We start from the raw sequence: 19,619 nt of genomic DNA on the forward strand, positions 1-19,619 counted from the left end.
GTTGCATATCAATGGATAGCTACAATACTACCCTTTTACAATGACACCCCATTTGAAACAATAACATTTTTCACGGCTGAGTACACACCTTGTAAATGTAGTGGGGTCTCAAAAAGAATTTGCCAAATTGACCATTATTCTGTGCAGCAAGCTGCAATCCCATATCTTCACAATCTGGGACCTAATGCAATCCTCACAGAATATGGGAGTAGAGACAAGATGGCCTGCCATCAGGCCAGACCCGTTGCCCAGACCTCAACCCGATTGAACACTATCGAGGTTAGTGGCTAGCGTTGTTTGATCACAGAATAATGGTCAATTTGGCAAATTCTGTTTGAGACCCCACTACATTCACAAGGCGTGTACTCAGTTGTGAAAAATGTTATTGTTTCAAATGGGGTGTCATTGTAAAGGGGAGTATTGTAGCTATCCATTGACATGCAACACGATATGAATATGTCACAAATAATTGGAGATACAGATGCTTGAAAAAACTTTCCAAACTTTTGTTGAGGAGTTTAGTTAAATAGCTTAATTAAATTAATGTAAAAATTAATGATTTTGTTATAATTTTCTCTTATTTTCAATATTACAGATTTTGTATACTGCTCTGTAGCAAAATAAGGCAATATTATAAAAAAATTTCTCGAAATCTCTTAGGGTCCCTTTAATTCATAGTACATGTATATTATTTGTAGTGGGTTATGATTGGCAGTCTAATGCACTTTGCATTGAAGTTTGCTACTTGCTTTTTGAAATAGAATATAGGCATAATTGTCGAAGATAGTCAACTCATTTCTAAATTTTCCCGGTAATTTTATAGCATTATGTACAATGCCTTAATGACAAAATATTTTTCATTAATTAAACTCTCGATAGCGCATTTCTAGTCTGGATGCTTCATCGCTTTTAATTTCCACACATGTTCAAATCATCTACATCATCAAGAGAATGGAAGTTGAGATATGATTCATCGATTTTAAGCCATTTATCAATCAATGACAGTAACAGTACACCCTGCACGAATTGGTTTTTCTGCGTGTAAAATATCCATTAATATATTTTGCTTCACATTAATGTATTTTTACAAATCACATAATGTAATGAAGTATATTATAAAAACATTTAATGGTATGGATGTTTGAATAGGGCTCAGTTCGTCGCCACTTCAGTCACCATAGGCTAATAAGCTGGCAACCCATTTGTTAGTTTTCATGACCTCGTGTTATACAATCATGTATAGCAACTCTGGCGAGGCAGATATTGAAAATCGTCTATGGCACTAGTAGTTTTTCAACTCTGATACCCGATGGTTTAGGGAAATAAATGTAGACAAGTCAGACTTACTATCATTGTTTTTGGGACAGGTACAGAATGGCTGCAGAACAAAAATGTATTGCTGCTGGAAATGTATATCCTACTTAGTATTCGTATGGCTACACTAGTATTCGTTTACCAACAATATTATGACTAATAGAAGGACCATGTGCTACAACTGTATACATCTCTTCGTCATTGGTCAGCTGCAGATGGGAAGTAAACTTGTTACAAACATCACAACAGATGCTTTACGAGCTTGGAGTTAGAGCTTGTTATGCATAATGTAAATCTTCAGGATATTATCATCATGGATCAGAAAATAATATTTTTCGTTGTAGCAATAGTATATCATCAGTACAAAACAATTTTATGCGGGGATATAGAAGACTGTGAAAGATGCAGCACGCAAAACTTATTCCTGGACAATATCAGCACTGAATCAACAGCCAAAAAATGTTGGGTTTTACGGACACATTTTATTAGATATTGTGATATGTGTTTACGGCGTTGTTGTGCATCAGATGATTTACAGGATCACAATCCTGTTTGTGCGAGCACAGAATCAGATTGGCACAGACATTATCTTGGTCGCAGGCAATTTTATAATGATTGTGCTTTCTTTAATTTCTTTTGTGAACATGAACAACCGGCACGATCTCTTCTCTGGCGATGTATGTTCCGGCGACCTCCGGATCATTCAGATTGCGACGCATCATCTGCACACTTTGGTAAGATATGATATAGGCCTATATCATTTAAAAAAAATTCAATTATTTACAGTTACAACAAAATTCCAAAAAGTAATATTTAGAAATGTTCCGGGTTTGTAGGAACGGTTCACATTCAATTTTGAGGGGGATATTAAATGTGACAATTCTCTCAAATTTATTTATGAAAACCATGATGTTGCTAAAGAAAGGCAATGTTAAATATTGTGGTGACATATAGCCATGTTCAAAATGTTTGGTATGTACATGTTTACCGTGAAGTCAAACATTTCAAATGTTGTTATCTTAGTCATCATATCTTATCTTTGCTTGCAGTAGTCCTGATTGTCTGCTACAGGGTGTCCCTGAAAGAACTATATCGTCGGAAATTGAATTGTTTTGTGAATTTTAAAGCATAAACCAAACATAACTAAATAACCGATGTGGTTAAGGAATATATCAGCTATCACATACTTGAATTTTGACAATTGACCGGTCCGTTTTTGAAATAATTTTTTTTTACGAAACTACCTCATTTTCCTTTCGTTCCACGGAGCCAAATATCTATCAATGACAATAAACACCTCATAGCGCTCTGAATACAGATCATCGATTGATATTTGAATCCGTGGAAAGGTTTGAAAATGAGCGAAGCGAATTTAGTAAAAGTCTTACATTTCAAGAACGGTGTGGTCAATTGACAAAATTCAAAAAGTATGTGATAGCTGTTTTATTCCTCAACCACACCAGTTATTTAGTTATGTTTAGTTGTGGCGATAAAATACCACAAACAATTAACAAACATACAGTTCTTTCAGCGACACCCTGTATTGGAGCGAAATTGTCACATAAACATGATAAAGGTGTTTTAACAGTGTTAAGCTCAGTACCGTATGACTTAAAAGATTATTTCGTGATTGATAATCTATATTAAGAGTAGGACCCTCTTTTTATGACATTTTCAGTAGAAATCCACGAAAAAAGCTTTATTCCCAAAATGTCAGTTGATTCCGATTTTGCGTTTGCGAGTTAAGTGATTGTGTATTACACTGCTCCATTCGCTACTTGCACAGTTCCGCCATTATGCACTATGTGCGGGAGAGCCTCGAACTGGCAGCATACATGAAAGGAAGAATTATGTAACCTTACACAGAACGTTATGACTAGTTCAATTCCCATTCATGTATGCTGCCAGTTCGAGGCTCTCCCCGCACATAGTGCATAATGGCGGAACCGTGCAAGTAGCGAATAGACCACTGTGTTGTAATTTCGATCTGGTGTACCAGAACACAATACAAAGTTGACGATATTTACTAATCAGATTAATCTGCAAGAATTTTTATATTACACTACTGCATAGACAATGTGTTGTAATTTCGTTCTCGTACAGCAGCACGTAATTCAAATTTCACGATATTTTTGCTAAACGAATTAATCTGCAAGAATTTTTTTGTACCTATTATGATATTATATTATGAAACAAGCAGAGGTTTCCAGTGTTATAGAAATCTCAACTTTTTTGAGAAAAGTGGGGGATGAGGCTGTGGATCACGAAATGCCCCTTTAATTCAAATTATTTCTTGCGCATATACATTTGTCAGCTAAGCTGAATGGATTGCTTTTTCTCAAATTTCTGACCCTCTTAATTGGTTTTCATTTTAACTTTAATTTAGGATGGTACTACACCCCCTGATAAATTTTGTGACTAATTTTGCATTTTTCTCAAAAAATAACTACACACTGGTAACAAAAGTTACGTATATTATAGGAGCAAAGGAATTCAATTACTTCACTGAAATTTCAGTGATTCAAGACAAGTGGTTCATTATACATGTTAAGAAATGGGGTACATTCTAGCGGTACCTCTTTTCTTATCATAAATAACGTACCGCTTGTCTTGAGTCACTGAAATTCCAGTGTAGTAACCCTATAATATACATTGTACATAACCTTTGTTACCAGTATGTTATTATTTATTGAGAAAAATGCAAAAATAGTCACAAATGTATCAAGGGGTGTAGTACCACCTTAAATATTAACTTATTTTAGCCACTTACCAAGATTACCTTTAAATATGATAATGAACTAGAAATGAAATACAATCTGTTCAAAACACGACCTTTATTTTTTATCTAACGAACACACGTATCTCCCACTTTTTCAATAAGTAATAAGGAAATGCTCTTTTCTCAAATTTCACTACCCGAAGCGACACTTTAACGTTTTCAATGTCCGTTCAAAATGTTTCGATGAAATACAGTTTCATCGATGTATTACAAATCACTCACCAATAAAACATGAAAAAGTTAGTCAACGAGAGTCGAGAGAAACATACTGAAGTCACTGAACTTACCCCCGTTTCCCTTGAATATTGTAAAGCTCACCCCAGATGAATTTATGTGCCGGAATGGCACATATTATACGGTCTATACGTCGTTTACTCTGAATGACTGTCCCCGCTGATTTGAGTCAGATCACACTCCCGTTATTATGAACTTTAAAGATTTATATTGAATTTAAGATTTATACAATTTAACACATGCATGGGAGTTCCATTAGACCCGTCATTCACCGCGTTTTGCATAATATTATATCAAAGAAAAGTTTTTCTTCGAGCGTTTTTTACTTTTTTAAGGGATCTGGAATGAACGTTTTGAGCGTTTCGACAGTATTTTTTGTGGGACATGAGAGCACATCAGAAATATCGAATTGCATTCTGAATACGAAGAATGTCTTTCTGATATCAAATAATTTTCATTTTTGAAATTACGATATAATACAAATTTTATGACAAATTATTAAAATTTGATATTTTTCACATTTTGATATATAACAGTCCTCGAAGTAAATTTTATAAATCTAATGATATATTCTTAAAGTGTATGTAGCTGGGAGGAAAAGCCGGCGATCAATTGAAAATTTTGACCTTTCATATTGAAGATATGGATTTTTCCCAAAAAGACCTAATTTTTTTGGTGTTTTGGGAAAAAATCCATATCTTCAATACGAAAGGTCAAAATTTTCAATTGATCGTCGGCTTTTCATCCCACCTACACACACCTTAAGTATAAATCATCAGATTTATAAAGTTTACTTCGAGTACTGTTAAATATCAAAAATATCAATTTTAATCATTTGCCATAAAATGTGTATTACATTGCGAATTTCAAAAATCTAAATTATTTGATATCAGAAGGACATTCTTCGTATTCAGAATGCAATTCGATATGTCTGATGTGCTCTAATGTCCCACAATAAATACTGTCCAAACGTTCATACCCCACCCCTTAATATTGTCAGAATTTTGAAGAAGCTTCTTTTGGCCTAAATGATTGAAATTCGCAAAGCCAGTAATTCGTTAATTAGTATACTAGTACATGAATCCCTTGGATCCTGTTTTCTTGAACAAGAGTGTGGGTATTTGATCAATGCTACCACCAAACCACTTTACATGACCAAACAGTCATACCGACTTGTTTCTTATTTGAAGTCAAAATGATTCCAGACGTTCCTATGACCGACTTTTGATTTAACGAATTGCATGCATTTTGAACACAACGTTGGCATGGTTTGATAATGACAATTATATGTATCATGTGCGAAGATCCATAACTACATTTAGGGGAGGACTTTCATTTTCTTCGGAAGAGAGGTTCAAAATATGTGGCGGTCACATTTTTTTCTCAAAGATAGAGGGGATCATAACATTATTATCAAAGGCTTGTGAATAATTATTGTTTAAAATATTGTCTCTGATCACTGATATATTGGGAAGAAAATGACAACACTTTATATAGTATATCAGTTTCTTGTGCGCATCCTTAGATAAATGCTTGGCAATGTGCTAGTGATCATGAATATAACTAAACCAGTGGAGCTAAACAAGATATCTGCTTAAAAGCAGCTCTTAAAGGGACATTTCGTGATTCACAGCCTTATCCCCCTTCTAAAATAATTGAGATTTTTATACCACTGGAAACCTCTAGCTACATAATGTTTAAGTACCAAAAAGTTATCGCAGATTAATTCGCTTAGCAAAATTATCGTGAAATTTGAATTACGTTCTGGTGCAGTACCAGAAGGAAATAAAAACAGTGGCCTGTAGAGCAGTGTAATACACATAATCATGCATAACTAGCAGACGCAAAACCGGAATCAACTGAAATTTTGGGAATAAGCTTTTTTTGTGGATATCTACTGATAAATGTCATAGAAAGAGAATGCTAGGATCACGAAATACTCCTTTAAGTTATCAATATACAATTATTATATACTTGCAGTGCAGATGTGATGCATCAAGACGGTTTGATGAGCAAGACATTTTGCAGACAGGCTAATTAAACTACCATTGTCTTTATGCTGATCACGTACACTGGCTTCACGCGCAGATATAATGTTATTCCATGTCATCAAAATCAAACCGATCACTCGAAAATTATATAATGTTTAAAACAAAAAGCCTTGTACTCAGGTTGAAATTAAAAACAATCAGAGTGAAACAAAATGAGTTTTATTACTTAGATTAACTAAATTATTGCCATTTTGATACGATAACATCCTGCTGAAGGTGTTATTAATTTTATTTGACTCGTGGGCATTAAGAAGGGCGTATTAATCCTCAAATATAATATCTATCACATAGTTTGGCAATTATTTCTGACATGATTCTTAATTTGCAAACCCGTGCTACTCTGCAAGAAGGGTAAACGGAAGCAACTCATTGCACCAGTAAAGGTCAATACCATTATATAGTCAATAGTCAATATCAATTAACCCCATTAACATAGATATTGGTTTGATATTATTGATGATTTATAAGCTACTTTCTTAACAGATAAATCAGATTAAGCTTGCGAACACTTACTTACTTTTTATTTTTAAATATTTCCACAGATAATGGACGCCGCAAACCACGTTTACATGTAGAGAAACATCCACCGAATATCAAGTGTGAGAAGTTTTCACATTTACCAGAGTTATCTCCTTGCTCATCGAAGAAGATAACTCCTCCTCCCCCATCACCTACCACGAAAGTGTCAACAACAACTACCAGACCAACTACGGCTGTTGCAATGGAAACTCATAGTACTGAATCACCTCAAGATGCTACAACGCAGATAATAGTCACAAAACTTGAAACAAATGCACCAATTGTTAGCACTAATGCACCACAGGGTACCACCAATGTACCACCATATACCACCAATGAACCACAAGGTACCACCAATGTACCATCATATACCACCAATGAACCACAGGGTACCACCAATGTACCACCATATACCACCAATGCACCAGTGGTCCCCACCAATACTCCTACTAATCAACCAACAACTATACAATTGATTACGGATGTTGAATTGGTAACAACTGAAGCACGGACTCCGAAACTACCACTGCCAATCAATGCTAGCGCGAATCCATCAAAGCATTCTTTAGGCATGGTACCAACTCCACCAACAAAAGTGAACTTGCCACCTTGTTCTTGTAGAAATGCTTCAATCTGTAATACAATGGTAAAGACTAATGTCATGAATGTATTCACATACAGTCAGGATCGTGATAGCAATCTGCAGAATTGCCGGTCGTGTTGCAAACAACCCCCACCCAAGTTTCCTCGCTGTTCATTTCCACATAGGATTCCCCAACCACAGACAAGCTAGGATAATCCGCTGTAGAAAGAAGAAAAAGATCTTTAACGCTTTCAATGTTTAATGTAATGTTGTACTTTCATGATGTTCCTGGAATTAAAGAGATGATTTGATAAATACTATATATTTATTTTAATTTTGTTGAGTTGATAGTATATTTGCAATGTCCAAGAGGTATTATGTCCTGTATGTGTATCTAATATCATTTCCTGAAGTTGGAAATACAACCAATGCCATTGAGTGATAACCTTTTACAATCTATAAATTATTATCAATGATAACATACCTAAAATTACACTTAGAATACTTGGAATTGTTTTTAGCGATTCCTAGATACTGCCTCTGTAATCCAATAAATGGTGGCACAGCAGGCGCGCCATCTCAAACTCTGAATGCATTCAATGGAATGGACAGGATATTTTTTAATGTTCACGGTTATGAAAAATAATCGTTTCTGCATGTTGTAAACTATAACATTGTAACAATAATCTCCATAATCTGCTATTGCTCTCTTGTTTCTAGTTGTTCATGATTATCTGACATTTTTAGGCAATAAATTTGTCTTCAGCATATGTGTTAATGTTTGTATTCTGTTTTGAAAACGTGAATGTACGAAAGTAAGTGTAAGTACAATGTCCACATTATTATTACATGGTTAAAAAACCTTCCTACATCAATTCCGGGCACTTTAACCTTCGGCCTTCGCACAGACCCCAAACATCTACACTACCCACACTGTACCTCCACCGTACCCCCACACAACTATCGTTCTTTAACAATATTTGGGCCTAACCTCCGTGATAATCTTGGCAAAAGACATCTGTGGAGATGCATAATTTACTTGGACATCGTCATAACAAACCATGAGACGGATAGAAGTTGCCCATCCTCTATCTCCGATATAGAGCTGTTTTACCTGTTTGTTTCATGTGTGCTGAAACATTCTAGTTAATCGGGGGATCTTGTAAACATTTCAGTATCGTCTCCAGCTGACCTGGGAGATTCGAGGCGATTTCCTATCAATCAAAAGCAAGAAACTAGGTTAGAAAATTACCCAGGCCATAATAACGCAATTTTGTCTGCCTGAGAACTATTTACTAGCGAAACCAACTAGACTAATATTGATATGCCCCATACCATAACATATCCTTGTAATGGTCTCCGATGTACTAGGCTTTGCATTGTTTCAAGTAAAGGGCTGGTTGTTTTTGTTCAAAAAGTAATATCCTTTGCAACAACATAGTGTTTAAATTTGCAGAACTAGAGTTGTCATGGTTGAAGGGGAGTGACATTTAAGTATGCCCATTATTTTGGAGGGCTCAAGTTTTTTAACGTTGTGTGAAGCCCCATCATCTACTCTCTATTCCAGAACTATTTTGGGGGGATTAAAATTTGTTATCCTGTTTTGCCAAATGAAACATAGCTAAATCCCAATCCTTTAGTTAGTTCTAACTAGCAATAAAAGATCACACTTCGCCTCTTAACTGAAACTAGTCATTAATTTGTCAAATGGAGAATACGTTTGACCTTGGAGAGACTTTGTTTGTCAAACTACAACCCAGTTTGATGCAGCATTAAGCCATAGTAATGAGTTCTCTTTGTTCTCAAGTTGTTGTTTTTTAAATAAAAGAACAACAGTGACCATGATGAGGGCATGGAATCATAGTGGCTGGCAGGCTATTATTGTATTATTGGACATTATTGGAACATTATTAATTTGCTGCATCATTGCTTCAATAATCGATATAGAAGAATCAAACGAGTCAAGTGATGGTCAGAATTCAATCGGCCATTACTGGGGTCCATCCGCACCAAACTGAACAAATGAACATAATCCAAGGATTATTCGAATATCTACACCACACTTTCAAACACGTTTCAAATGTAGATTGACTTGTTCGATTTCTCTGCTCGTGAATATTGCAGTACTGCGAAATTTAAAAACTTCTTTTGTATACTTTGATCAAGGTTACTTCAAACCAATTGATTTTGCGGTCACACGATTATGTAACACACTGAAATGAAAACCAAAACGACTTTCTACAAGTTTTAAGTTTCTAACAAAGATTACAGACAAAGGTGTCGGTAATTACGTCAGTCAAGAGCTTAGGCCGGATAATAGGATACCACGTGACCAAAACCAAAACCAATCCTAATACTCCTAATAATCTACCACTGAGGTGTAGGAATGCGTGAAATTAGATTTCGGCTATGCAAAGATTCAAATTGATCTAGCACATGCTTTCCGCAATATAAGTTTACAGATGATGCAGAAGTGTCAAAATGGGGTAAGTGTAATAGGTGCCCTGTCCCGGTGCCCTGTGAACATTGGGCAATTTCCCCACAATATATTGTACTCACCTACACATGCCAGCTACACATAGCTGCCATCCGCCATTGCACTAATACCCACTTCTGCTACTGAGTAGTCGTTATGTGTACAACTGCCCACGTAAACATCTGACACAGATCTTTACAATATAATAGAATTATTTAGATGTTTGGAATTTACTTTATTAGCATCAAGTTATTTATGTCCACCTGATATAATAAACTCTGTTATTATCATCAGTGTCCGAGAGATGAGCATATATTATATATTAAACATCAGGAATATATATTGCCATTTATTATTAAATGTACGTTCATAATGCCCAGGGATAGACACAAGACCTTACTGGTATAGATAGATAGTGAGAGAATATTACATAACATAAAATTGTTTACACATACAGTGTAAGATTATGGCACAAAAATTATTTTATATATGGTCAATGTTATAATCATAGTTCTTGAAATGTTCTACCCGCAGTACACGCAACTGAAGTTGTCAACAAGTTTCGCTCATTTTAGAATAAGGACAGTTTCATGATAATAAAATGTTTGCTAAATAAAATCGTTTGTAGTTATTAGAATAATATTTAACCGACTAACAATAAGAATAGGCAAATACAATATTTAGCGTCCACTATTCAAGATAATCGACATACCTGTCCTCTATGACACCATGGAGGATAGTAGAAACAAAAAATTCTTGTCTTTATTCTCTGACTATGCAAAGCAACACATAAATATATATTTTGAAAATACTTGAGGTGATTTGAAATGGAGCCAAATTTCAAGTTTTTCTCATCATCAACCTGAGGCATGGCAATAAAAATAATATTCGTAATCAAAGTGTCACGAATATGATTGAAAAATAGGAAATTAATGCATGAAAACGGATATAGATATGCTTTGAAAAAGAGTCCATGAATTGTATAAAGACACAGAGAAAACGTCTACACAATATGATTTTAAATGTGGTCAGTGTTGAGTCATGTCCAAAAGTGGGACAATGGGAATTAAGTAATGACTAAACACCTGCAATATAAAAGGCTAAAGACTCAGAATCGGAGTAACATTAAAAACATTGCTATATAATGTAGTAGCTGTTTTCAGCTACATCTAAGATGTAATATCTATGTGCATATTATTCATGTTATCGTGGTTTTTGCATGAAAGCTCCAAAAAGGCAGAGTCGGGGGAAGGGGCAAGAAATTGTGGAAATAATATTTTTTAGTACTTCGAGAGGAGCCAAAGTGATTTTTAGCATTTTCGGATATTTTACTCTCTCTGGACAAATAATCATGGCAAGCAATTATTGCACAATACTTTCATTTTTTTCTTCATAAAAAACAACAACAACAACAGCAACAACAACAACAACAACAACAACAACAACAACAACAACACTTGACATGCATTAAAATTCTTTCTTGCAATTTTGTCATTAGCTTTATTGAAAACCTATATTGATTTGATTGACTTAATCAAATTCATGCATCTAAGAGTATAAGACCCTGATAACTATCTAACGTGAACTATTGGAGCAACACCAATTACGTTTTCTTACCAGATACATGTAGCATAGATTACACGCTATAAATATCTTTATCAATAAACAAGACAGGTCATTCTAAGGAGTTTGCCAATTTATATTTGATCACACTTATATTGGCCTATCTTATGTGTCAAATTTCAAGGAATAAATTTCCAAAACATATTAAAAAAATGTTTAGGCTTCTGTAACACTTTTTAAACATACGAACGTTAAAATAGTTCCACATTTATCTAGAATTTACTGGTATTTTCAGAAACCTCTACTCCTACATATTACACATACAAAATAAAACCTAACACTTTCATTCCCTTGTCAAATAATCGCACTCTAAAGTTTATACTTAAACACACCAAAGTGTTATAAACGTTTATTAACACTAACGATATAAACGCTTCCTTAAACACAATGTTTACGTTTTAAACATTGTATAGTGTTTAGAGTCAATCTATATAAAAGTGTTTACCTTAAACATTAAAAATGTTTAAAAGAATTGAGAGAAACTGGCCCTGATTAGTCAATGCTTATCATTTCAATCAGGTATTCATGTTAATACAAATATGTAGCAATGTTTCCCCTTCATAACCCCTGTTTGAGGGTTCTCCGCCTTTTGGATTCAGGTATTACACATCTTGCCATATTTAGATAATTGCACGTGTAGCAGAGTTGAAACTCAGAGAGCATACACATTCGATAATTAAAAAAAACACACTCCAGATTAACATGTATGTAATGTTCAGGAATTCATAAAACAATACTCAAGCATAAAAATATCAAGTATTCTATAATGTTAAATTTCAAAATAATTAGGATGCAGGGCTCTCTACAAAAGGTCCTTAGGAGTAAAATTGGAGCCAAGATCAATATGGGCAAATTGTGGTAGACTTGAAATGTTATCATCATCAACAGGTATTGGTATGAAAAATATTGCAATTGGCATACATACGTGTGGCGCCAAGATATGAGGCATATTCAATGTTGAATTATTCCCAATAAAGGAAGTATATGATTAAAACTTGTAATACAATTAAATTCGAACTATTTCCTCTCTTCCAGCTTTGACACTTCACTAGCTGCAGCAAGCACGCAACATTTTGTTATTTCATGAAATCATGTTTCATGTATGTTACCAAATATTTTGATACCAAGTTTCCTAAATAATGAATAATGTTATTGATTAAAATCATCCAAATTGTAATACTGTTATAATAACAACTGAAGAAAAAACGACATGCTAAAAGAAAAAATAATGCGTTTGATATGATATTTATAAAACTAAACCTCTTTTACATGAGACGTACTAAAATGAAATTACGTACACTTAATAATTATGCTGAAACCATGGATGCATTCTAGTGCATCTGATGTACTTAATCCCTTATTCCAGTACTAAATTTAAGGTTACGTTATTTGTGATGAATCCTTTTTGTTATTATGTAGTCCGTACATAAAACTTTGGAAAGTCAGGTTCGTCCGTACTAAAAAAAAAAAAAAAAGGCGCAGTGATTTATAGTGCGCTACGCACAGGCACAACGCCTAGCCACAAGCCTCAGCACACTTTACAGGTTGTCGCTGACCACTACGGCCCCACATTCCATAAACCATTTAACAATTCAGGGACTTTGCTGCTTCAAGAGCGCACATCCTAGACATTCCACAAATAACCTTCGCAACCAGGATATAATAATATAGGATCAGCTCTCCGAGTTTCGTACGGGTTACAACGAGACAATTAGCAGTAAGTTTCTTGTCCAGGGGAATTTCAAACTAACTCAATTTTTCCACGAGATCGTAATTGGCACCGCCAGGGTTCGAACCCGCAACCTCTCGCACCGTAGTCGAACGCCTTAACGATTGAGCTAACTTAACTGGTCGACACCTTAAGAATATATAGAGCGACACCTTAAGAATATAAAGCGATGCGCATTGACCGTTGTTCAAAGATGCTTTTAAACTTGCGGCTTAAGTATATTGGAGCCGCTAAAAGTAAAACCTTTCAAGCTTAAGGTAATTTGGTAGTTCACAGCATCTTGCGAATGGTAGTGAGCTTTGGCAAAAATGACATTGATCATTTCATAGCGAGTGTGAAGAATTCAAATATCACAGATATACTTTTGTAGGTCCTGTGCTCCTTGAGTTATGTTCTAAATTAGGCTGAAACAACAACTTCTTTGTGAAACGTTCATAACTCATTCACAACAATAAATCAAGCAAGTTTTCAAAGTATATGATTTGCAGAATGAACTTTTACAAAACATCAAAATGTTATTTGTCAATAATATATGTTGAATTATTCCCAATAAAGGAAGTAATAAAGGAAGTATATGATTAAAACTTGTAATACAATTAAATTTGAACTATTTCCTCTCTTCCAGCTTCATATGGAAAGGTGTGTATACAAAAACGATTCTCTTATAAACCACCTATGCACAGTTTCCACCTCGATACACCTGAGCACACATTTCGTCCAAGAGCTTCCAAGCAAGTGAATTGTCTCTTCACAGTCTTTGATTACACTACACGGTTGAGTGCATAGCATCATAAGAGCTGTGTGAGCTTCTACCTGGAAAAAAGGCCTCTTTTGTCAAAACCTCAAGTATTCCCTTCATCCAATCTGACTTCCCCCTAAAACACTTTTTCTCATTAGGTCAACAGATAACGCAATTCAATGTTTATAGCAAGGCGAATGTGGTAAATCTGTTGAAAACGAACTATCCCAGCACAATTTTTGACCAATATGTAGGTTTTAAAAGTCAAAACCTCAAGTGCTCCTTACAATATTTTTTATGTCATTTTATGTCATTTTTAATTTTATGTCATTAAATGAAAAAGCATACTTATATTGTCCATTATACTAGCCTCATTAGGATGAACAATGGCAAATTCTCTTTAAATTGAAAATTTTGTGTAAAAAGTTATTATTTTCGCCTGTTTTGTCATACGGTTGTAAATTCAATGAACTATATATGACTTTGCTACAGAGCGCTTACAAATTGTTATGTGATAGTTCACAGCTGCAGCAAGCAGGCAATATTTTTGTTATTTTATGAAACAATGTTTCATGTATGTTACCACATATTTTGATACCAAGTTTCCTAAATAATGAGTAATTTTATTGATTAAACACCCTAGATTTGAAAAAAGGAGAAAAAGTAATCTTAAATTCTGAAATTGAGCTAGTTATGACTCTTATGGCCAATGATACAGCCAGTTTATTCTCAATATGAACCTGTACAAAGTAATGGGCGCGTCATTGGTTGAAATGGGGGGATGTATTATGTTGGAAAGGATTCTGGAGGTGAGATATTTTCTCTGGTTTTTGAGTTGAAAAATAGGGTCAATACCAAGATTTAGTACTGCTTCTTGATAAACATGGGGAATAGTGCCCTTATTTACTTCATACCAAATATGGTCTGAACCCTTTTGAATACAGGATTTTCAGTGACAAGAGTTTTTGTGCAAGCGAGTGAAGCAGGTTTCTAAACTACCTTGTCAAATTTTGTTTTGTTTTTCTTTAAAATTCGACCACCGTTTGAGGTAATTTTTGCAGGATATTTCACTTATATAAAACCATACCGGTATCTAAAAAAAACAAATGACAAAAAGCAAAAAAAAAAAGCAAAACCCCGAAATAGCCCTAGCAACCGGCATGCTGACATGAGATATGTGTTGTAGCTGCATCATCGCAGAGTCTTGGAGCACAGGATGCATTATAAACTTGCTGCATCATTGCTTCATAAATCGATATACAAAGATTAAATTGATCTAACACATGTGTTTTACCGCAATATAATAATAATAACCACCGTGATTAGTTTACAACGATACATCACACTAAAATAAAGGCTGGACGGAGTCTTGGTAAAACATGAAATTGATACCAATCATTTATCATACCACGATAAATGTTATGGAAATTGTATTTAGATATTTGGAAATTACTTATGAGCAGAAGTTACTTGATGTCCACCTGAGATAATAAACTCTGTTATTATCATCAGTGTCCAAGAGATGAGCAGATTAAATATTGAACATCAGGAGTATACGTTGCCATTTTTATATTAGATGTACGTTCATAAATGCCAAGGGATGGACACAAGCCATTACAGGTATTGAAATTAAGAATCTTACAACAGTATTCTGATCTTTTACACCCAACAGGGGCGTCAAATTATAGCACAAAAAGTGTTTGTATAAAGTTATATCGAGGGTTGAGAGCCTCAACTCAAAATCATCTGCTCCCACAAAATGAGCATAAAGTCGCCAGGGCACTGTAGAAGATAGAGTCCATTAATCATGACAAAATTCAATAGAAAACAAAAGACATTGCGAAGGAAATATTGATTTTTAAAGGCTAACTTAATGCTCATTTTGTGAGAGCTGGTCATTGTGTGTTACGGCTTTCTGGTTCTGAACCCTCGATATATAAAATTTTATCCAAACTGATCTAGCACATGTTTTCCAAAATACATAAATATCCACCAACATATTACAAATGATGCATCACAGTAAGATAAAGGCTAGAGGAGGATGTAGTCCTGGTAAAACATTCAATTTATACCATGATAGTATACAATGGTATAAATGACTGGATTCTAAGTGTATCCTGATACAGACCTTTACAATATACGGTAATATATTTGTCCGGTATATTTGTAGTTGGATGTTTGGTATGTACATATCAGCGTGAAGTTATTTGATGTCAACCTGAAATAATACTCTCGGTTAGAGAATATATTAATATTGAACATCAGGAATATCTATAGCCATTTATCATTACATGTACATGTACTCTGTACAGAGTCATAATACCGAGGGGTGGCTGGCCACAAACCATTACCGGTATAAAATAATATCACTATCAATATAGTGTTAATGAATATTTATAAATTCAGAGTTTTTAGTGGCCTGAGCTTTCGATCCTAAGAACAAAGACTTTTGTTAAGGATATGCAGTTTATAACAGTTCGCTGATCGCTGAATTACTTTGAAAAGTAGTCCATGAATTGTATAAGAACACATAAAAAAGGTTTACAAATGACAATTTTAAATGACACCTGGCCAGTGTTGAGTCATGTCCCAAAGTGGGACAGTGGGAATTAAGTAATAATAATAATAATAATAATATCTTTATTTATTCACGGTAAAACATGTTCAATATAAAAGTCATTGTTCTTCCACATGTCCGTGGCATATACGCATTAAAGTAACAGAATTATAAATTAGTACGTACAATTATTAAAACATTATTAAAACAATAGTCAGTATATTACAAAATTATGAAAGCATAAGAACATATAATATTTTTAAAACCCAGTAAAACTCATTTCAGTACGACATCAAAATCTAAGAAAACAGGCAAGAAGATAAATATAATCACCAGAATAAAATAAAAGTTCTAGACCTTATATTGCAATATATATCTGAATACCACTTACACATTCACCAAGTTCACACTCGCACTACAAACGCCTAATACACACCCAAAGTACACCCAACCCCAGCACACCCATAAATACCACACACCGACATAACCACACACCCCTTGCACCCACATCTTACTCCCATAGCGAAACTTCATCCTAAATCCACAAGCATGCATCCATAACACAATGACACGGTTTTTAAAATATAAAATAGGTTATAAGCTATATTATAATGAACAACAATATTAATTAAAAGAAAAGCGCCAGCAATATAGGAAAATTAAAGCACATTGACAAAAGTCTACATCAAATCCAGAATTAAGGTGATTTTATAAATTGCACTAAACTAATACGCATTTAAGGAACATCATATTGTACAGGAGCAAGAAGTCAAGATTGAATTTCTATGACACATAAATAAAAAACATTCATATAATAATATCAATATGGTTAAAGCAGTATTTAAAATGTTAAACATTACGGGCAGCTTTTAGATGGTCATCTAGCGCATTCTAAGACACAGCACCCCGGTAACTTAGACTTCTCTTCTTAAAATTTGTGTTAGGTTTAGGAATGCTTAGCGCCCGATAGCCACGAAGGTTATATCTCTCATTATTTCTCATATTAAAACGATCACTTAGATAGGGTGCCGTGTCGTTATTCATAATTTTGAACATTGTAACAACATCATGATAATCACACCTTTGCTTAATACAATCCCAACCTAGAACTGACAGTGCGTTTGAACTGGAATCAGACCATTTAGCGCCAGTGATAATTTTGGCAGCTCTGTTCTGGAGTTGTTGAACAATATCCATATCATTAACATTACAAGTAGACCATATTACATCACAGTAGTGTATGTGAGGTGCAATAACACTTTTAAAAATGAGAGACATTGTTTCTGATGGTAATGGGCTATTCCAGAAAATAGATGCACACCCCCTATAGAGGAGTTCGGATATCCAGACTTTTAGTTCTTTCGTGACTGTTGGAAATCCAGACTTTTAAAGTGTCCAAAAAAAAAAAAATCCAGCAGAAAAATAGTTCAAAATCAAAAATCCTCAATTTGAGAGCTCATTTTGGACATTTCCGTGATTTTTCCTTCATTTAATTGGATTTCCAGGCTTTTTCAAGTGACATTTGCAACTGGAATTCCAGTCGTTTTCAGAAAGCAGAACGGGAAATCCAGACATTTCTTTTATTGAAAAGTTACTCCTCTATAGGGGGTGTGCACTTATTTTCTGGAATAGCCCAATACATTTTTACATTTTCTGAGCATGTATAGACCTGAATGAACTTTCTTCCTGATGTTGTTTACCTGATCATGCCAGGTCATACTATCATCTACAATGACACCAAGATGTTTACAGTTGTGTACCTGACGAAGTTTGACACCATTTATGTTGACATTGATGTCGTGGTCTTTGACTACAGCAAGACGTTGTCTTGACCCCATTAACATGAATTCTGTTTTCGACACATTCAAACTTAATTTATTACATGCAAGCCAATCACTGACATTTACTAAGTCTTTATTAATAATGTCAACTAAGTCATCAATATTGTTACTAACAGCATACAATGTAGTGTCGTCAGCGTACATACTAACATTAACATGTGAAGTACAAAGAGGTAGATCATTGATATACATAATGAACAACATTGGTCCCAAAATGGAACCTTGAGGTATACCACAAACACTATTTGCTGGCTCAGACATATTACCATTAAGTATAGTGTTATGACTTCTTCCAGTCAGATAACTATTAAACCAATTAATGCTTGTTTCGTGAACATTAAAAGCTTTCAACTTCTGGAGTAATATTCCATGATTAACCGTATCGAAAGCCTTTTTTAAATCAATCATGACAAGGCCAACATATTTACCTTTGTCAATGGCTTCATACCAGTCCTCAGTAATATTAATTAAGGCAGATAGAGTGGAGTGCTGGGGTCTAAAACCAGACTGCTTATCATAAATCATGCCATTAGTATTAAGGAAAGGGTATATTTGATCAAACACCGCTCTCTCAATAACCTTGGAAATTACAGGCAAAATGGAGATGGGTCTGTAATTACCTGGATCCGTAGCGTCACCACCTTTGTAAATAGGATAAATCCGGGCATTTTTCCAGGCATCAGGAAAAATCCCGCTTTCCAAAGATAAATTGATCAAATAGGCAATGGGTTCAACGATTGATGCAGCCGCCATTTTGATGAGTTTAGAAGGAAGATCATCTGTGCCTGTAGCATTTCCCTCCGGCAACGATCGTAACTTGCTGAGGACATATTGATGACTAACATGCTGGAACATAAAACTCTCACTTGAGTGGGGCATCCTTTCATTGACCAGTTGCCCATCTGCACAGGCGTTTGGAATCTTAGCAGCAAGGTCAGGATTTATATTGGCAAAGAATGTATTCATAATATTTGCAATATCTTTTGGTTCTGTTTCATTACCATTTTCTCCTTTAATACAAGTAATACTGGTACCCTTACTTTTACCAGGAATAATCTGTCTAATTGTATTCCACACTTGCTTAGTGTTGTTACTATTTGTTTGAATACTATTAGCAACATATGATTTTTTACTATGCTTGACTAAACACCTGCACTATAACGAGCGAAGACTC

General features: G+C 34.7%; 1 protein-coding gene across 1 annotated transcript; it reads left to right on the plus strand.

Annotated features, from left to right (window-relative positions):
• Positions 1-1,083: 1,083 nt before the first annotated feature.
• On the plus strand, positions 1,084-8,248 carry LOC140149146 (uncharacterized). The gene is made up of 2 exons (XM_072171331.1): positions 1,084-2,048; positions 6,921-8,248. Exons 1-2 carry the CDS (start codon positions 1,595-1,597, stop codon positions 7,688-7,690), a joined length of 1,224 nt encoding a protein of 407 aa, XP_072027432.1. The 5' UTR covers positions 1,084-1,594; the 3' UTR covers positions 7,691-8,248.
• The last annotated feature ends 11,371 nt before the right edge of the window (positions 8,249-19,619 follow it).

The sequence above is a fragment of the Amphiura filiformis genome, chromosome 3, assembly GCF_039555335.1.
Source record: "Amphiura filiformis chromosome 3, Afil_fr2py, whole genome shotgun sequence".
In the NCBI taxonomy this organism is placed as follows: Eukaryota; Metazoa; Echinodermata; class Ophiuroidea; order Amphilepidida; family Amphiuridae; genus Amphiura; species Amphiura filiformis.

What these genes read in the sequence shown, in the direction of transcription:
- LOC140149146 (XM_072171331.1), top strand. Translation starts at nt 1,595, where the DNA reads ATGCATAATGTAAATCTTCAGGATATTATCATCATGGATCAGAAAATA. An exon ending in CGCATCATCTGCACACTTTG is followed by an intron (nt 2,049 to 6,920) that starts GTAAGATATGAT and finishes ATATTTCCACAG; the next exon opens with ATAATGGACGCCGCAAACCA.